This window comes from Corythoichthys intestinalis, chromosome 10 (assembly GCF_030265065.1).
Source record: "Corythoichthys intestinalis isolate RoL2023-P3 chromosome 10, ASM3026506v1, whole genome shotgun sequence".
Lineage (NCBI taxonomy): Eukaryota > Metazoa > Chordata > Actinopteri > Syngnathiformes > Syngnathidae > Corythoichthys > Corythoichthys intestinalis.
In genome coordinates this window covers 38,594,815-38,616,765 of record NC_080404.1, presented here as the reverse complement: position 1 = coordinate 38,616,765, position 21,951 = coordinate 38,594,815, and the positions used below count along the sequence as shown (strand labels likewise).

General features: G+C 39.1%; 1 protein-coding gene across 2 annotated transcripts in view; it reads right to left on the bottom strand.

Moving 5' to 3' along the window:
* Positions 1-21,951, bottom strand: part of abch1 (ATP-binding cassette, sub-family H, member 1) — a 78,427-nt gene that overhangs the window by 16,512 nt on the left and 39,964 nt on the right. For both annotated transcript variants that reach the window (XM_057848612.1, XM_057848614.1), the window contains exons 6-11: positions 19,590-19,683; positions 14,262-14,336; positions 14,000-14,180; positions 13,838-13,934; positions 13,604-13,772; positions 13,433-13,533 (exon numbers count right to left, since the gene is read on the bottom strand). In XM_057848612.1, coding sequence (XP_057704595.1) covers positions 13,433-13,533; positions 13,604-13,772; positions 13,838-13,934; positions 14,000-14,180; positions 14,262-14,336; positions 19,590-19,683 — 717 coding nt within the window. The remainder of the gene's footprint in view (positions 1-13,432; positions 13,534-13,603; positions 13,773-13,837; positions 13,935-13,999; positions 14,181-14,261; positions 14,337-19,589; positions 19,684-21,951) is intronic.

Genomic DNA, 21,951 nt, shown 5'->3' with positions numbered 1-21,951 from the left:
ACTGTCCACAGTCACACTTCAAACCCCACTATGGCCAAGACCAAAGAGCTGTCAAAGGACACCAGAGACAAAATTGTAGACTTGCACCAGGCTGGGAAGAGCGGGCCTAGATTCCTTTTGTTTGTTGTTTAGGCCTGGGCGCACCCTGAAGCCACGCTTCATCCATATTTTGTATATATTGTTCATTGCGAGTTTGACTGTGTAAATAAATTTGTGCCACTTGCGAACTTGTGTGGCTCAGTTTATGTTACGCCCTTTGCGAGCCGTCCGTGGGACGTAACAATCTGAAATAGGTAAAACGCTTGGTGTAAAGAAATCAACTGTGGGAGCAATTATTAGAAAATGGAAGACATACAAGACCACTGATAATCTCCCTTGATTAGGGACTCCATGCAAGATCTCACCCCGTGGCGTCAAAATGATAACAAGAACGGTGAGCAATTCCCAGAACCACATGGGGGCACCTAGTGGATGACCTACAGAGAGATGGGACCACAGTAACAAAGGCTACTATCAGTAACACAATGCGACGTCAGGGACTCAAATCCTGCACTGCCAGATGTGTCCGCCTGCTGAAGAAAGTACACGTCCAGGCCCGTCTGCGGTTCGCTAGAGAGCATTTGGATGATCCAGAAGAGGACTGCGAAAATGTGTCATGGTCAGATGAAACCAAAATAGAACTTTTTGGTAGAAACACAGGTTCTCGTGTTTGGAGGAGAAAGAATACTAAATTGCATCCGAAGAACACCATACCCACTGTAAAGCATGGGGGTGGAAACATCATGCTTTGGGGCTGTTTTTCTGCAAAGGGACCAGGCTGACTGATCTGTGTAAAGGAAAGAATGAACAGGGCCATGAATCGAGAGATTTTGAGTGAAAACCTCCTCCATCAGCAAGGGCATTGAAGATAAGACGTGGCTGGCTCTTTCAGCATGACAATGATCCCAAACACACAGCCAGGGCAACAAAGGAGTGGCTTCGTAAGAAGCATTTCAAGGTCCTGGAGTGGCCTAGTCAGTCTCCAGATCTCAACCCCATAGAAAATCTGTGGAGGGACTTGAAAGTCCGTGTTGCCCAAAGACATCACTGCTCTAGAGGAGATCTGCATGGAGGAATGGGCCAAAATACCAGCAACAGAGTGTGAAAAGCTTGTGAAGAGTTACACAAAACGTTTGGCCTCCGTTATTGCCAAACAAGGGGACATACCAAAGTATTGAGATGAACTTTTGGTATTTACCAAATACTTATTTTCCACCATGATTTGCAAATAAATTCTTTAACAATCAAACAATGTGATTTTCTCCCCCCCCACATTCTGTCTCTCGTGGTTGAGGTTTACCCATGTTGACAATTACAGGGATCTGTAATATTTTCAAGTGGAAGAACTTGCACAATTGGTGGTTGACTAAATACTTATTTGCCCCACTGTAGGTGTGTGCGGTGGATATAACTGTCTTGTAGTGGTTTTGAGCTGCTTCACCTTTCACCTAACTTTTCACCTTACAGCACAGAATTTATGAACTAACGCCTTGGTTGCCAAGCTTGTTACGTGTAACGAGCGTGTGATTTTGCCCAGCAGCCAGCCGGAATGTTGTCAAGTGTGACACTTTGGTATTTGGACAGCGGCGGAGTTTCTTGTTGTGGTTTTCAGGTGACGCACGAGACCGAGTGCGTCGCAGGTAAGCGACGGCGCTACATGACAGATGTCGAGTCAGCTGAAAGCTTAACACTGCAGTTGTTTTGGTTTTGGTTGCCAAGGCATGAACCTGAAGACCTCATTTTATACACAATACCACGTGCATTCTAGCTGATTTTCTTTGATTCTTAACTACTGTATTTTTCGGACTAACGTCGCAAGTTTTTTCGATGTTAGCCTGGGGTTGCAACTTATATGTGAAATGTTTTAAGGGACTACACATGTTGTAAACATGTTGATTCTATATTGTGGCAATCACCAGTTAGAGATAATTTGCACTGTTATTACAAGCAGAAGATTAGGCTTTGACACACTTCGACAAGCAATGACAAATAATAATAATAATAAACAAATAATAACAAAATTGAAATTCTCATATAATATCAAACTAAATAGCTTAACTAACAAGTAATGAAAGAAGTGGAAAAGTAACTGTAGACATAATTAGCACAGAACATGAACGTTGAATGTTATTTACAGTGGTATGAAAAAGTATCGGAACCTTTTGGAATTTCTCACATTTCTGCATAAAGTCACCATCAAATGTCATCTGATCTTTGTCAAAATCACACAGATGAAAAAAACAGTGTCTGCTTTAACTAAAACCACTCAAACATTTATAGGCTTTCGTATTTTAATGAGGATGGTATGCAAACAATGACAGGAGGGGGAAAAACAAGTCAGTGAACCATCACATTAAATATTTGGTGCCCCCCTTTTGGCAGCAATAACCTCAACCACACTTCCTGTTGCTACAGATCAGTCTGGCACATTGATCAAAACTAATCTTGGCCCATTCTTCTGTACAAAACTGCTGTAGTTCCGTCAGATTCCTGGGATGTCTGGCATGAATTGCTGTCTTTAGGTCATGCCACAGTATCTGGACTTTGACTTGGCCACTCCAGAACATGTATTTTGTTGTTCTGAAACCATTCTGAAGTTGATTTACTTCTGTGTTTTGGATCATTGTCTTGTTGCAGCAGCCATCCACTTTTTAGCTTCAACTATCTAACAGACGGCCTTGGGTTGTCCTGCAAAACATCCTGATAAACTTTTGAATTCATTCTTCCATTAATTATTGCAAGTTTTCTAGGCCCTGAGGCAGCAAAACAGCCCAAAGTCATGATGCTCCCTCCACCATGCTTCACGGTGGGGATGAGGTGTTGGTGAACTGTTCCATTCTTTCTCCACACATGACTTTGTGTGTTACTCCCAAACAATTCAACTTTAGTTTCATCTGTCCTCAAAATATTTTGCCAAAACGTCTGTGGAATGTCCAAGTGCCTTTTTGCGAACATTAAACAGTGGAGTCCTCCCATGAACACCATTCTTGGCCATACTTTTACATATAGTGTTGTGTGCACAGAGATATTGGACTGTGCCAATGATTTCTGTAAGTCTTTATCAGACACTCTAGGGTTCTTTTATCACCTCTCTGAGTATTCTGCACTAAACTCTTGGCGTCATATTTGGTGGACGGCCACTCCTTGGGAGAAAAGCAACAGTGCCAAACTCTCTCCATTTGTAGACAACTTCTCTGACCGTCGATTGATGAACATCCAGACTTTTAGAGATGTTTTTTGTATCCTTTCCCAGCTTTATACAATTCAACAATCCTTGATCGCAGGTCTTCAGACAGCTCTTTTGACCGAGCCATGATGCACATCAGACAATGCTTCTCATCAAGACATTTCTTACCTGGTGTGTGTTTTATAGTGGGCAGGGCAGCATTAAACCACTCATCAGTAATTGGGCACACACCTGACTTAAAATGTTTGGTAAAAATTGGTTTCAGTTGCTCTTTAGGTCTCCTTAGACCAGGGGTGGGCAAACCGGTCCTCAAGGGCCCCCTTCTGTCATTGCTTGCATGCTACCCCTATTAAAATAAAATTAAAAAAACTATAAATGTTTGGGTGGTTTTAGTTAAAGAAGACAGTTTTTTTCATCTGTGTGATTTTGACAAAGATCAGAGGACATTTGATGGTGATTTTATACAGAAATGTGAGAAATTCTAAAAGGTTCAAATACTTTTTCATATCACTGTGCACGCTGAGCGCCCTAATGAATGCTGGGAATCATGAGACCGTTCTTATATGTCTGTTCCGCTCGCAAAGGTTGATGGGTAATTTGTTGGGGCATTGTTACTCAGAACAGAGCAGTTTGGTCACTAATGACCTGCGTTTGATATAGCTAGCAGCTTCATAGAGTCGTGCAGTGTATAAGACACAAAAGCAGCCAGAGAACTCAAAGTCCAGTGTCTCCATACTTTGTTCACCACACGACACTTGCCATATTATATTAAGTTGCCCTAAAAATGAAATATTTGTTCCTGGGGTTGGATTTTATTAAATACATTTCCCCATAAAAGTGCAACTTATTCTCTGGATCAACAAATATGTTTTTTCTTTCTTATTACTGTATGTAGTTTTGGCCTGTGAGATTAATACTCCCGAGCGTTTTATCGTCTGAAAAATATGGCAATTGGCTGCCATTGGCGGCGATGCACGTCCATTCCATTTGGACTGGGAGGTTGCCAGCCCTTGCCATTTCCAATGGATTGGATGTCTACTGCCGTCAAGGCAGCCAATCACTTAAACGCTTTATAATCATCTAGAGGTTTTTGTGAGTCGCTTATGGGTTTGAGTTGTGAATCTAGAGATACAGCAAATGCGTTCTAAAGCTTTTACTCTATTCATTGATTTATCTTTCAAATGTACTGTATATTTTTTTAATCAATGAAAAAACATTTGTTATATATTTAATTTATTAACAAATGCATAAAAACAAATTTACTTATTAATCTATTTGATTACCTATTCAAATTTGTTATCACTCATGAACAGTGTTGTTAATCTTACTGAAAAAAAGTAATTAATTATAGTTACAAATTACTTCTCCCAAAAAGTAATTGCGTTAGAAACTCAATTACCTGAATGTAAGAGTAATTAGTTACTTGGCAAAGTAATTGGTGATAATTACTTTTTTTTTTTTTCCTCAAAAAAAACAAAAACAAAAAAAACACATTAAAAAAAACATTGGCCACACTATGTGAAGTTTTTTGTGAAGGTTTTTGGTACAATTGGCCCGAGCCCAATTCTTTACCCTAATTTACCCCTTACCCTGTATCAACTGTTAAAAGTTGTGAGAATTGCTCCCATTATTGCATTAGTTCCCTTCTCTCTACTTTCGACATATGAAAGTTTTAAAACTGTTTCATCATTTAAAGATAGATTCAAATCAAGATTTTGCCGATTTAGAAGTATTTTATATAAAAAGTTACTTAGGTTCGCTAGGAGGGTTCTCTACAACAGAGCCGTCCTAAAAAGTGTACTGCTTCAAGATGGCGGCTGTCTACTAACGCATTTAGTACCATGTCTGTCATTTTGCATCTAGTTATATCTATATACAGTATATGGGATATCTACCATGTCTACCATATCTACCATAACATGCGGGCGTAGTTTGTAGGCTATCGGCTACAACATGTATTATTGGAGCTACCTAGCATCGCGTTTGCTCGGCGTCACAACTTTCTTGCCTGCTCTGCTCTGTCGTCTCGGTGAGTCCGTCTCCCTCAGACTTTTCGACCAATATAGTAACGCATAGTAACGCATGCCTTTCCGCCCTCAGTAACGGTAACGGCGTTGCCAAGATGAGAAAAGTAATTATTTAGATTACCCACTACTGAAAAAAATAACGCCGTTAGTAACGCCGTTATATTGTAACGCCGTTATTAACAACACTGCTCATGAACAATCATTTGTTATCTGTTATTTAAAAATACTTAATCAAAATTGTTATTATTAATACTCATTTAGTTTACTTACAGTATTTTTGTGAATTTAAATATGATTTTAAATTGTTGAAAAAAATTTAGTTATTTAAAATTGTTATTAGTATTATTACTAATTGACTCCTATATATTTTTGTTATCTTTTTTTAATAGATATTTGTTAATTATGGGATTAAAAAAATAATAACACAGTAGTACCTCTACTTAAGAACGTCTTTATATACAGAATTTTCAGGTTAAGACACTACTCAACGGGAAAATATTGCCTCTTGTTAAGAAAGAAATTTTAGGATACAAAAGGCAAAAATACAGTATGCTGGTACTCGCAGCTCCTAGAGTTTACTGAACGTAACATACTTATAGCTTCTGTGTCTTTGGCAATTGCCTAGCACTCTTGGCATCCAGTTGGCTAAGAGGGACCTCTACTGTATGTGTATGTGTCTATCCCAGCGTCCTCTTCATTCGCCCCTTGTGTTTCACACGTATTTGTAACCTGTTTTGATGCATTTTTATGTATTACAAAAAATGTATGTCTGAATTTGGGGGGGGGGCATTAGAGCATTTAAATGGAAAACGCGTCGCTACCTACAGAATTTTCAAGTCAAGAAACTACTTCCAGAACTAGGGTTGTTCCGATCATGTTTTTATGCTCTCGATCCGATCCCGATCGTTTTAGTTTGAGTATCTGCCGATCCCGATATTTCCCGATCCGATTGTTTTTTTTTGCTCCCGATTCAATTCCAGTCATTCCCGATAATATTTTCCGGTCATATACATTTTAGCAATGCATTAAGAAAAATATGAATAAAACTCGAATATATGACGAATATATACATTCAACGTACAGTACATAAGTACTGTATTTGTTTATTATGACAATTAATCCTCAAGATGGCATTTACATTATTAACATTTTTTCTGTGAGAGGGATCCACGGATAGAAAGACTTGTAATTCTTAAAGGACAAATGTGACTTTGTATATTGTGACTAAATATTGCCATCTAGTGTATTTGTTGAGCTTTCAGTAAATGATACTGTAGCCATTTAACGTCTGCCCAAATACATGATGGGAAGTGCAACCATGACTGTGCGTAGTGGTACCAATTGATATATCTTCTCTGCGTTAGGAAATAACACAGGGTGTTAAGAAAAAGATGAACTACTACCTTTTTTCCCCACATTGCTTCCCACGATATTTCTAATAGTTGAGAGAGGGATTGTAAGGTTTTAGCCAATTAAAAAAAGGCTTCAAAGGCTGCCAAAATTGTCTCTACTCATTTTACGATGCCTTTTAGCTCTATGTATACGTAAAACAGTGCCATTATAGATTGACCACGACAGTGCGTGAGTGGGTAGTGCAGCGCATGCGTTAATTGCGTTAAATATTTTAATGTTATTACCATCGTTAACGCGATAAATTTGATAGCCCTACTTTAAGCCAAAACTAAAGACTCTGGATGAGTGTAAGGCATTTTGTCTGTGACGTTAAATACAATTAGAAAACGATTCATTTAAAAAAAATATATATACAGTTGTGGTCAAAAGTTTACATACACTTGTGAAGAACATAATATCATGGCTCTCTTGAGTTTCCAGTTATTTTTACAACTCTGATTTTTCTCTGATAGAGTGATTGAAACAGATACTTCTTTGTCATAAAAAACATTCATGAAGTTTGGTTCTTTTATGACTTTATTATGGGTGAACAGAAAAAAGTGATCAAATCTGCTGGGTCAAAAATATACATACAGCAGCGCTAATATTTGGTAACATGTCCCTTGGCCATTTTCACTTCAATTAGGTGCTTTTGGTAGCCATCCACAAGCTTCTGGCAAGCTTCTGGTTGAATCTTTGACCACTCCTCTTGACAGAATTGGTGCAGTTCAGTTAAATTTGATGGCTTTCTGACATGGACTTGTTTCTTCAGCATTGTCCACAAGTTCTCAATGGGGTTTAAGTCAGGACTTTGGGAAGGCAATTCGAAAACCTTAATTCTAGCCTGATTTAGCCATTCCTTTACCACTTTTGATGTGTGTTTGGGGTCATTGTCCTGTTGGAACACCCAACTGCATCCAAGACCCAATCTTCGGGCTGATGACGTTAGGTTATCTTGAAGAATTTGAAGGTAATCCTCCTTCTTCATTATCCCATTTACTCTCTGTAAAGCACCAGTTCCATTGGCAGAAAATCAGCCCCATAGCATAATACTACCACCACTGTGCTTGACGGTAGGCATGGTGTACTTAGGGTTAAAGGCCTCACCTTTTCTCCTCCAAACATATTGCTGGGCATTGTGGCCAAACAGCCCGATTTTTGTTTCGTCTGACCACAGAACTTTCCTCCAGAAGGTCTTATCTTTGTCCATGTGATCAGCAGCAAATTTCAGTCGAGCCTTAAGGTGCCGCTTTTGGAGCAAGGGCTTCCTTCTAGCACGGCAGCCTCTCAGTCCATGGAGATGCAAAACACGCTTGACTGTGGACACTGACACCTGTGTTCCAGCAGCTTCTAATTCTTGGCAGATCTGCTTTTTGGTGATTCTCGGTTGAATCTTCACCCTCCTGACCAATTTTCTCTCAGCAGCAGGTGATAGCTTGCGTTTTCTTCCTGATCGTGGCAGCAGTGACAAAACAGTGCCATGCACTTTATACTTACAAACAATTGTTTGCACTGTATCTCTTGGGACCTGCAGCTGCTTTGAAATGGCTCCAAGTGACTTTCCTGACTTGTTCAAGTCGATGATTCGCTTTTTCAGATCCATGTATGTATATTTTTGACCCAGCAGATTTGATCACTTTTTCTGTTAACCCATAATAAAGTCATAAAAGAACCAAACTTCATGAATGTTTTTTTGTGACAAAGAAGTATCTGTTCCAATCACTCTATCGGAGAAAAATCTGAGTTGTAGAAATAACTGGAAATTCAAGAGAGCCATGACATTATGTTCTTCACAAGTGTATGTAAACTTTTGACCACAACTGTATATTAAAAACGATATTTTTTTGCTGATTCCGATACTTTGAAAATGACGTGATCGGCATCCCGATCGATCGGCATCCCTATCCAGAAGCAATTAATTTTGAAAGTAAAGGTACCACTGAATTGTGAAATGAAAAAATTATTTAAAAAAGTTATTAATATTACTCATTTAATGGGACTTTTATTTACGAAGTGGTAGAATCATTTACTGTTATTCATTGTATTTATTTGGTATTACATTAAAAAAATAGCCCTTTAAAATTAGTATTTATTCATTATATTCATTTTTTTATTTTCAACTGTTTGTCTGTGTAGCCCACTCTCTTTTTTGGTCAAAAGAAATAAAACTTTACTTGACTATTACAATGTTTTATTGATTATATTGTAGACAGGAATAATGTTACTAAATCTGTATTGAATTAAAATCGGGGGTGTCTCCCTTAATGTTAATGAATGCATCAATTTCCTTTTTCGAAACGATTCTGTACTTTTAACCCAATAAGGGACAGTGGTCACTACAATGCCAAAGTTCTCTCCCGAAAATGTGGTCAGTGCTCTGATGAGGTCAAGCTTGCCCTGTTCAAGGCCTACTGTACTCCCCTCTACACCCCTCTGCATCTGTGGTCAAATTACAGTCTGCAAGTGGCATACAATGACTCTCTGAGAATCTTGTTGAAAAGGCCCAGGTGGTGCAGTGCCTCTGAAATGTTTGTAGCTGCTCAGGTGAATACTCTCCAGGCCCTCCTAAGGGTGCTGATGTTTAATTTCATTGGTCGTTTGAAGTGTTCTAAAAATGTGATTGTCTTGGGCCTGCTTGTCACTGTTCTGGGCACACTGGTATAGGTGCCTTTTAAAATGGGTCACTAGATGACCTAGTTTTGTATCACTGTAGTTTACCTCCTTTTATTGTTATTTTGGTTTTTAGTTTTGTTTAGTGCTGCAACGGTTAATCGATTAACGAGTATTCGATTAAAAAAAATATTCGAATTAAATTTTGCTGCCTAGAGTATTCGTTTAATTAAAGTGGCGTTGTAATGGTTTGTTTTGAAAGTGTTTGCATTTAGTTATATTGATTTGGGTGGATACACTGCCTTCTAGTCTGCCTCATTTCACACGGCTGAATCCAGGTGCTCCCTGTTAAGACCAACATACGTTTTAGTTTGAGCTGATGTTTTTTTAATGCATCCGTAATTTAGTTTAAAGGTATATTTAGCCATTTTATAGCAATTAAACTAGCGGACTTTTGCTATGTAAGTCAGTCAATTTTTCTTTTGTTGGACATATATCCTCTTTTTAAATTTTTTTTAATTTTTTAAATACTGTTCGAGGCTCAGGTCAGGATTTTAATTTTTTTAATGTTCCTTATCCGATTACTCGATCATTCGAACTAACTAATTCATCGATTAATCTACTGCTAAAATAATCAATAGCTGCAGGCCTAGTTTTGTTAAATCCTTTCCTTGTATTGTATAGTTGTGGCTTGGACCTTGAGTACGTTTTAAAAAATCTATCTATCTATCTATTGGACATCCAGTCAAAAGTTAACATTATCTTAACTCATTCACTGCCAGCCCAAGTCACAGATTATGTGTTGTGGTAGTTTGTAAAAGAGAATTCGATATTGGAAAACATATGCGGAGATTAAGGGGGAGCTGGGGGGCCCAGGCCCCCCGATGACTGAAAAGTGTCATTGCATGTAATTGACTTTCCTATATATGATTTTAAAATTAAGAGTTTTCCAGTAAAATATTGTTGATAAAAGTTGTAAAGCCATACCACAAACAACAAAAATGAATGAAATGAAAAAAAAAAAAAAAATTTATGATACATCAAAATTATTTTTCGAACAGATCATGTAACTAGCACCTGAGACGGTCATTTGCTTTGCTTAGCCGAAACCACTCGAGGACCAAAGATGCAAGATGAAATAAGATTTTCCCCACTAAAGATGCTAATTGTACAACAGAGCCACCATCGGTGTCTTGGCAATGTAGTAACCCCCGTCAAAAATTGTATCCTCTGGCCACATGGAGGGCACACACACAAATTAGTTATGAGTTATGTCGACTTAAACAATTCATTGAAGCCAGAAAAGAATCACAGTAATATATTTTGGACACTGACGTTTATTAAACTGAAGAAACTCCATATAGGACTTGAATTACAGTAACAACAGTTATAGGTCATCCTACGAGTAAAACAGTTAACCCATTAACACCTAAGCCTATTTTGGCTGAATTTGTATGCCTTTGATGTTGCCTTTATATTTCAAAGAAAAAAATGTTTACAATGGCCAAGTTGGGACCCTTTTTTCAGGATACCTTGAACTTCATGTCCAAACTGTTGTTTTCTTCACTGACCAACTTTCATCCACATTTTGGACCCAAAAAGACAAAAAAACCCTTTTTTCAAAATTTGTAATGTTGAAGTCCCACTGACAACCAAACATGCTCGACCAACTGTTTTGAAACTTGATAATATTTATTTAACTTGCTAGGATAAACATTCAATAGAAAAAAAAAATATTGAATAGTTTCATGTTTGATTATTCAACACAAACAGCAGCTATGGTCATAGGCGTTTTTGGCCTTAACACATACTATGGTCAAAACATGTTATATACAGTGAAAAATAGTGAGAAAAAAAAATTATGTATATTATTCAACACAAAAAGGGTTTGGAGGATATCTCTTTGGGAAGTTAGGTATTGTACCAGTCACCTTATCAAAGGTATATATGTACATGCAATCAAGCTTCTCGAACACACATCTACCGTAATTTCCCGAATATAAGGCGCACCCGTGTATAATGCGCACCCCAAATTTACTTGTAAAATCTAGGGAAAAATATTGTACCCGTTTATAACGCGCACCCTAATTTTAGCACCAATAAATAGAAGAATACAAGAAAACAGAGCTCGTGTACAGATACAGAAATGTCATTTTACTGACTGGTGAAACACAGCACAAGCATAGCATATTGGTAGTTCAAAACATTACCATAAACTGACAATATTTACGGTAATAATACGATTTGACAACTTCTCCAGCTTACCAGAATCTAGGAGAAAACAAAACAGATGTGACTTTTCTTTTAAAGGCTGCTGTATAACTTGCTCGTTTCATCATGATGAATAAATGTTTCTTCCATGGATTGATATGGCAAAATGAAAGTGAGGACGTAAGTCGGAAATCCGTGAGAGCTCATCGCTGTGACCACGACAGTAATAGGAACTATTGTTATTTGGGATTGAGTTTCCTGAGGGACAGATATAGTTGACGGACACAGGAAGTCTGTGTGCTTACATTTGTTATGGTCAGAGTTGCGGAGCTTCAATAAACGTTGACTCAAATGAGTTCAAGAAACTAAATTCCGTGCTTTATGAAGAGTAAAAAAAGCAGAATTTAACACAGACGAAATCATTCGGCCGATTAGAGTGAAGTATTACCGAAACAAAATGGTGACGTCACGTTCCGTAATGGTCGGCAACGGGTCGCCGCATACGTTTCTTCAACACAACGTGGCCGTGTCAATAAAAAAAAATCGGTTTATATATATATGTAATATATATATATATTTCTGTCTCCGTCCATGTACCCGTTTATAATGCGCACCATGATTTTACAAGTTGATTTTGGGGGAAAAAAGTGCGCGTTATATTCGGGAAATTACGGTATATAAAAATTGAAGATTCATGGTGAAGAAAAAATAATAACATTGAAAAAAAAAGTGTTTTCAAAAATATTGAGAAGTAGTTCAGTTCATTTCAATTTTTTTAGGCGTGCGACCCAATAAAGTTTTTTTTTTTTTTTTGCGCACTCAATAAAGTTTGTTTTTGAACATGTCACTAAACTGCGTCACATATAACGTCACACAGCCTACTCATCCGTCGTTTACGCGCTGCTGTCACTTCTACTCGCCGAGACGCCGACTGATTCGAGGAAAAAAATGACAAATACAGCTCATCCTATTCCTTGAGTTAATGAAATAATGCATGAGCTTGCACTAAATTTAGTTTTCGATTCATTCTGCACGTTTCAAAGTCGCTCGCTCAAACCAACCGGCCGTTGCTTGCTACGCGTGTCTCCTTTCCCTTAGTTGGCGCCTTGCTCGTCAATTTATTAAAAAATGTTCACATTAGGTTCGTCCTTCTTGACATCACAACGGCTCTTGGGATATGTAGTCTTTTGTGCTGCTTTCGGTTTTGAAAAAAGGACAAGAAATGATGGAAATATGGAGATAGACACATGGTCCATGCAGCGTTTTAATGCATATTTATGAGTGCAATAAAACTAGAAAACTCAAATGACATTATCTCCCCTTTTACTTGGTCGATTGACTTCAAATATAAACTGGTGTGAACATCAACTTCCGTACTTTCAAACGAGAGCAACCAGGGGCACGTGGGTGACGTAACTACAGCGTTACGAGGCTTCAAAGATGGTATGCGTAAACGTGTCGAATCCGACACGTTCGGAGTTAAAGGGTTAAACACTGCCTTTTTTTATGTTCAGTAGGTATGTTAAGTTATACGACAGGAAAAAAAGTTTTATTTTCAAGGATGGGCAGTGTTTTAAAACCTCGTAGATCACTACAACACACAAAAATCAAGCAAATCAGTGCAGCGCAGTGGCTCTGCCCAGGGGATACAATTTTTGACTGGGGTAACTACATTGGCACGACACCATATTCAATGGAGAAAAAAAACGCTCATTTTCAACTTTTTACTATAAATATTATTGTAAGTTAATTTTATTGTTGACACTGTGTTTTGGGGTCATCAACATGTTGTGCCCCCTCTGCCCCAAAAGTCCACCTATGTTGGAAAACATCTATTGACGGCAATAGACGTCCAGTCTGTTTTCACCGAGAGGAGCAAGAACTATCATTCATTCATCTATAAAAAAAAATCATAATTCGTGCATAAAAGGATTCATTGGACAATCAGACCGGATGCTAAGCGTACCTTTTCATAATGCAGTTGCTGAAGTTCTGATCAAAGCCGATGACGGCCCAGTATTTTCCGTCATAGATCCCTTGGAAAGCCTCCGTGTGAGGCAAGTTCACCTGTCAGACCACACAACAGCTCATTAGATGGCATTTCACATCAACGCTACAACTGTAGTGCATTTCCTACCTGCTCCACACTGCTGTTGTCCAAAAAGGAGAGCAGCGATTGGCTAAAAGCCAAGGGGGAGGTTTCATTGTTGACCACGGCAACCTGGATCCCCTTCGGGTCTCCACCCACGCACAAGCAGATGAGTGACATCTGGATGACGGGCAGCAGGAACTGGAAACAAATGGCGCTGCGAAGGACGGCGCAGTCAGAAACCGACACAAACGTCAAGACTTTATGCGCTGGTGAACATACCCTGGCATCCGCTTCATTCGCAGTAAAGTTTTGACGGTGAGAGCAGTGATGTTTCTCCACTTGGGGATCACATGTCTCACCCGTGTTTTCCAGTCCACTACATAATCACAATTATTTTCTAATAAGTTGACAGTATCGACAAAATGGCTGCTGTATCCCAACCTGTATGGGTGACGACTTCTAAGGGGGTTTTGGTCACATTGTTGAGAATGGGCTGGCTCTCGTCACGCCCGCTCTCAAACGATTGGCTGTTCCCCAACACGTCGTCTTGCGAAGCAGAGCTTTGCTTAACGCTCGTCTGGTCCGAAGTTTCGCACAGTTGCAGGAAGGCGTGCTCAAGAGTCTAAAACCATGACGATAGAGGGACGCAGGTTCAAAAAAACAAAAAGAAACGTATAGTTGTAGGTGCTGAGGTTCTACTCACGGTGGAGTTTTGCATCTTCATGACTGCTTCTGGAGTTCCTTCAGCTAACAAGCAGCCGTTACGCATTAGGCCCACCTGGAAAATTTTATACGTCATGATAAATACATTTATAAATCAATACGACGTGAATAAAAAATGAATTAAAGACATTAAAATGAGTAAAATCAGAAATACACACTGGTTACGGTTACTGGTTGGTTATTTTCTTTTCATAGTACCGTATTGGCCCGAATATAAGAGGGTGTTTTTTGCATTGAAATAAGACTGAAAAAGCCATTCAAAGCTGTGTCTTGACACTCAGTGATACATGCGACATGGAGGTTTTGGGTACGCGATAATATCTCGTTAAACTCATGGCCTCTGTAATTCTGCTCTCGTGTGCCCTCACCTCCAGATAGGGTTTTGCTGTTTAAAAAACGTTTTTTTGTTTTTTTTTTAAATGCCCTCCAGCTCAAAATTTTTCTTGCCCCAGAAAATTGATATTTTAAGCTTTCCAATGATGTATCACACATGCATATCGGACAGTTTTGAAATTTGGCCAAATTGGGGGTCTCAAAGCGGAACTTCAAGTCACCTGAGTGTTGAGTGTTTTCCGCCATACATATGTGTGTATATGTATGTATACATATACATATACATATACATATACATATACATATATATATATATATATATATTTATATATATATATATATATACAGTGCCTTGCAAAAGTATTCGGCCCCCTTGAACCTTTCGCCACATTTCAGGCTTCAAACATAAAGATATAAAATTTTAATTTTTTGTCAAGAATCAACAACAAGTGGGACACAATCGTGAAGTGGAACAAAATTTATTGGATAATTTAAACTTTTTTAACAAATAAAAAACTGAAAAGTGGGGCGTGCAATATTATTCGGCCCCCTTGCGTTAATACTTTGTAGCGCCACCTTTTGCTCCAATTACAGCTGCAAGTCGCTTGGGGTATGTTTCTATCAGTTTTGCACATCGAGAGACTGACATTCTTGCCCATTCTTCCTTGCAAAACAGCTCGAGCTCAGTGAGGTTGGATGGAGAGTGTTTGTGACCAGCAGTCTTCAGCTCTTTCCACAGATTCTCGATTGGATTCAGGTCTGGACTTTGACTTGGCCATTCTAACACCTGGATACGTTTATTTTTGAACCATTCCATTGTAGATTTGGCTTTATGTTTTGGATCATTGTCCTGTTGGAAGATAAATCTCCGTCCCAGTCTCAGGTCTTGTGCAGATACCAACAGGTTTTCTTCCAGAATGTTCCTGTATTTGGCTGCATCCATCTTCCTGTCAATTTTAACCATCCTCCCTGTCCCTGCTGAAGAAAAGCAGGCCCAAACCATGATGCTGCCACCACCATGTCTGACAGTGGGGATGGTGTGTTCAGGGTGATGAGCTGTGTTGCTTTTACGCCAAACATATCGTTTTGCATTGTGGCCAAAAAGTTCAATTTTGGTTGCATCTGACCAGAGCACCTTCTTCCTCATGTTTGGTGTGTCTCCCAGGTGGCTTGTGGCAAACTTTAAACGAGACTTTTTATGGATATCTTTGAGAAATGGCTTTCTTCTTGCCACTCTTCCATAAAGGCCAGATTTGTGCAGTGTACGACTGATTGTTGTCCTATGGACAGACTCTCCCACCTCAGCTGTAGATCTCTGCAGTTCATCCAGAGTGATCATGGGCCTCTTGGCTGCATCTCTGATCAGTTTTCTCCTTGTTTGAGAAGAAAGTTTGGAAGGACGGCCGGGTCTTGGTAGATTTGCAGTGGTCTGATGCTGCTTCCATTTCAATATGATGGCTTGCACAGTGCTCCTTGAGATGTTTAAAGCTTGGGAAATCTTTTTGTATCCAAATCCGGCTTCAAACTTCTCCACAACAGTATCTCGGACCTGCCTGGTGTGTTCCTTGGTTTTCATAATGCTCTCTGCACTTTAAAGAGAACCCTGAGACTATCACAGAGCAGGTGCATTTATACGGAGACTTGATTACACACAGGTGGATTCTATTTATCATCATCGGTCATTTAGGACAACATTGGATCATTCAGAGATCCTCACTGAACTTCTGGAGTGAGTTTGCTGCACTGAAAGTAAAGGGTCCAAATAATATTGCACGCCCCACTTTTCAGTTTTTTATTTGTTAAAAAAGTTTAAATTATCCAATAAATGTTGTTCCACTTCACGATTGTGTCCCACTTGTTGTTGATTCTTGACAAAAAATTAAATTTCATATCTTTATGTTTGAAGCCTGAAATGTGGCGAAAGGTTGCAAGATTCAAGGGGGCCGAATACTTTTGCAAGGCACTGTATGTATGTATACACAGTGGGGCAAATAAGTATTTAGTCAACCACTAATTGTGCAAGTTCTCCCACTTGAAAATATTAGAGAGGCCTGTAATTGTCAACATGGGTAAACCTCAACCATGAGAGACAGAATGTGGAAAAAAAAGAGAAAATCACATTGTTTGATTTTTAAAGAATTTATTTGCAAATCATCGTGGAAAAAAAGTATTTGGTCTATCCCAAAAGTTCATCTCAATACTTTGTTATGTACCCTTTGTTGGCAATAACTGAGGCCAAACGTTTTCTGTAACTCTTCACAAGTTTTTCACACACTGTTGCTGGTATTTTGGCCCATTCCTCCATGCAGATGTCCTCTAGAGCAGTGATGTTTTGTGCCTGTCGTTGGGCAACACAGACTTTCAACTCCCTCCTCACCACGTAGCGTCAAAATGATAAAAAACAAACGGGGATCAAAAATCCCAGAACCACACGGGGGGACCTAATGAATGACCTACAGAGAACTGGGACCACAGTAACAAAGGCTACTATCAGTAACACAATGTGCCGCCAGGGACTCAAATCCTGCACTGCTAGACGTGTCCCCCTGCTGAAGAAAGCACACGTCCAGGCCCGTCTGCGGTTCGCTAGAGAGCATTTTGAAAATCCAGAAGAGGACTGGGAGAATGTGTTATGGTCAGATGAAACTAAAATAGAACTTTTTGGTAGAAACACAGGTTCTCTTATTTGGAGGAAAAAAATACTGAATTGCACCATACCCACTGTGAAGTATGGGGGTGGAGACATCATGCTTTGGGGCTGTTTTTCTGCAAAGTGACCAGGACGACTGATTTGTGTAAAGGAAAGAATGAATGGGGCCATGTATCGAGAGATTTTGAGTGAAAATCTCCTTCCATCAGCAAAGGGCATTGAAGATGAGACGTGGCTGGGTTTTTCAGCATGACAATGATCCCAAACACACAGCCAGGGCAACAAAGGAGTGGCTTCGTAAGAAGCATTTCAAGGTCACAGTGTGTGAAAAGCTTGTGAAGAGTTACAGAAAACGTACGGCCTCCGTTATTGCCAACAAAGAGTACATAAGAAAGTATTGAGATGAAATTTTGGTATTGACTAAATACTTATTTTCCACCATTTGCAAATAAATTATTTAAGAATCAAACAATGTGATTTTCTGTTTTTTTTTTTTTTCAACATTCTGTCTCTCATGGATGAGGTTTAACCATGTTGACAATTACAGGCCTCTCTAATATTTTCAAGTGGGAGAACTTGCACAATTAGTAGTTGACTAAATACTTATTTGCCCCACTGTGTATATATATATATATATATATATATATTTATATATATATATATATATATATATATATATATATATATATATATATATATATATATATATATATATATATATATATATCGGCACACTAGTGTGCCGTGGCACACCGGTTGAAAAAAACTGCACTAGGAGTCCAAATGGATTGGATGCCTATTGCCGTCAATGTGTTTATTATATGAATTTCTTTTACATCCAACACTAATGTGACATTGTTTTTAAAAATGCTAAGAAATCAATATACATTTCAGTATACATTAGTTTCCTTAAAATTTAAACAAATTCATTGTTATCAAATATTAGCATAAAGCAAAGAAAGTCAAGGCATCAGTCGGGGACCATGATTACTAGAGATGTCCCGATCGGCCGATCACATCATTTTCAAAGTATCGGAATCTGCAAAAAAATATCGGACATGCCTTCTTTAAAATAAATAAATAAATAAATATATATATATATATATATATATATGTATTTTTTTTAAAAAATAAATCGTTTTCTAATTGTATTTAACGTTACAGACATAATATGTTACACACATCCAGAGTCTTTAGTTCAGGCTTAAGCTAGGGTTATCAAATTTATCCCGTTAACGGCGGTAATTAATTTTTTAATAGAATTTATCACGTTAAAATATTTAACGCAATTAATGCATGCGCTGCACGGCCCACTCACGCATTGTCGCGTTCAACCTGTAATGGCGCCGTTTTACCTATGAATAGAGCTAAAAGGCAGCGTAAAATAAGTAGAGTGAATTTTGGCAGCCTTTGAAGCCTTTTTTTAATTGGCAAAAGCCTTACAATCTCTCTCCCAACGATTAGAAGCATCGTGGGAAGCAATGTGGGGAAGAAAGGTGGTAATTGATTGTTTTCTTAACACCTTATATTATTTCCCAACGCAGAGAAGATATACAAATTGGTACCACTACGCACAGTCATGGGTGCACTTCCCATCATGCATTTGGGCAGAACAGATGGCTACAGTATCATTTACTGAAAGCTCAACAAATACACTAGATGGCAATATTTAGTCACAATATACAAAGTCACATTCATCCTTTAAGAATTACAAGTCTTTCTATCCGTGGATCCCTCTCACAGAAAAAATGTTAATAATGTAAATGTCAGCTTGAGGATTTATTGTCATAATAAACAAATACAGTACTTATGTACTGTATTTTGAATGTATATATTCGTCTGAGTTTTATTCATTTTTTTCTTAATGCATTGCCAAAATGTATATGATGAGGAAAAAATATCGGGAATGATTGGAATTGAATCGGGAGCAAAAAAAAAAAAGCAATCGGATCGGGAAATATCGGGATCGGCAGATATTCAAACTAAAACGATCGGGATCGGATCGGCAGCAAAAAAAAAACATGATCGGAACAACCCTAATGATTACTATTGTATTGTGTTGTTTGTTGTGTTGCCTGCATGTCCTTCTTCTTCGCAAGCACTTTCTTGGCACATATAAGTGACTTATGTCAAGCCAAAAATGAATCTCAGTCACCCGACTGGTTTGACTGGAGAACTCGTGCCTCGTTCTTTGTGATGCTAGCCGACTGTTTATGTGTGTGAACAATACATTTTGACTGGGAGGGGCTGGCAGGCCTTTAGATGTCAATGGGAGTCAATGGCACTGAAACATGATCTGGGTTTTTTTCCCCCGGGTTTTCTCACCACGTTGGCTTGCCGGGCCTCTTCGATGTAGTGCGTGGTGATGATGACGGATACTTTGCCTGTTTTAACAATGTCCACCAGATGCTGCCAAATCCTGGAAAAGAGGTAGCACATTAACAGCAAGCAAATGTAGTGGTTTTCTATTTTAAATTTGAATGTTGCTGTCAGTTGTGATCAGATTTTGTAGATGTGCGACTAAGAAAAAAATAAAAACTAAATAATGGAGACAAAATGGTGTACGAGACTCTGGCGTCGAAAAATCCAAATCACCTAAGTCGGGTACGTCGGAACAGGGGGACTACCTGTGTAATTGTCCTGCCAAATTTTCATTCAAAATTATTTTTCTCTGCCTTTTTTCATGTGTTTTTACATTTTAGTGCCTATGAATTAAAAAAGCATGTTTATTTCATATTTCAGGCAGTATTTTATGCTGCTGAATGAAATGGGACCGCTTGAGTGTGTGTGGAAGCGATCATTTTATTTATTGAATTTTTTTAATTTCGCACCATGAAAATGAATAACTTCCTGTTTTGAGGAGGGATGCGAACGTGACGTCGCCCGGATCAGCATCTCACAATACAGCATTGCTTTATAGCATGCAGATGGACTGCGAATTCAGCTGATTTTGCGGATTAATTTGTTTATTTTTCGCATCACGCCAGAGAGGCGCGTGAGCCTTTTTGGGTTTCAAAACGTTCCCGTTCACCCCAAGATTGGTCAAAACAAGTTCGACAGCTGTGGGACCATTGGACTTACATGTGAGTAAACATCGTGTTTTGTCTTATGTCAAATACTGGGATCATGGCACACGTTTTAATATGGAGATGGCTTGCATTTTGTGGCTGACAATGCTCCTTGTCCACCTAGAATGACCCCCCGCTGGCGAGCGGCGGCTTGTCGCACACTCCTCTCGGTCCTCTTCCTTTGCTCGCCGGGAGAGCGCTATACTCGGCTTTTTGCCCTCTTGGTGTGCCCGGTGTTCTGTCAAATTTTCCACCCTAACAGAAATTGCATCTTTGTGTTAAAAATAGCCGCGAATAGAGCGATTACAAAGTAAACACTACAAACTTTCTTTAAATAAAGGAATATTTACTTACGTTTGATCATGGACAGACATGTATAATGTTCTCCTCAGACACATCCTGCCATGTTAGCTGTACACAACAACTGCCCGCCGGTCTCTCACTTTTTACGTCTTCGCCGTGTAGTTAAGCATTAATTTAAGCCATATTTGTGTTGAACATGTATGCTTACGATGTTACTTGTTTATTTAGCACTTGTGGATAACATTGAGAGATCAACTGAATGTGAAAGAGGGCTTATTCACAGCCACAACAGCTTTGGGAGCAAAATATTATAGGGTGAAAAATTTGGCAGAACACCAGCAATAGACCACTATCCTCGGGTAGGGCTCGGGCAGCTATGCGCTCCTCTGATGTCGGCCGGTTTGTTCGGTGGTCATTCTCCAGCTGCTTCCCTGGCAAATGAGCTCTCCTGCCCGCAGCAGAGGAACGAGAAGGTGTCATTTGCTCGCTGCCGGGGGGTGAGGGGTGGGGGGGTTGCCGATCGGCGAAGACAATCGACCACCCCACCACTGTGCGACATGATTCAGGTTAGTTTAATGTAAGATGTGCTTTAATGCTTTTGCACGCTAAGGTTAATAATGTGTGTTTAAAACTAATAGCTATAACTACTGTCTTACTTAACAGTCTTAAGGCCTTACAAAAAGAAAGAATGTGTTGTGTAAGGTCACATCCAACTGAAGGACAGATGTCAGCATGACCCAGTGGGGCAGATTTCCTGTTTTAGGTTTCTATTGCTTACCATAAAGTTTCAACACAATGAGACAAGACAAATAACTGCCCGCACCCATCTCTCAAGATAACAGCTATTTCTCAAGATGTGAAACTCACACATGTATGTTGAAACTCTCCCACTTTGTCAATAAAAGCAGCGACCCTAGGTAGGGGGCTGAGAGAGAATTACTGACTTGCGAGTAAAGAGTACCGCTCTGTCAATCCTCTCCCTGGCGGCCGCCGGTGAAAACATATCTCCGTTCCTGGTCTGATCCTTCTCCCGTCCCTTTCTGGGTCTTTAACTAATTACAAAATTGAGTTTAGACCTAACATTTAGTGTAATTTTTCGCTTCGAAAGGCGAGAATAAGACTTTGAAAGACTTTGAGAATAAGACTTTTTGAAACATGTCAGCTAGCTGTCACGCCTCCTGGTTTGTTTGCGCTCTCCGAAGCCCGGGCAGGGAAATGACAAAAGCCAGACTAACCCCGGTGGCATAAAATATTGTGGAGGGGCAAGAAGTCGACAGTTTTGACCCTTATGGAGTAATTTTGCCATGCTGTACTGA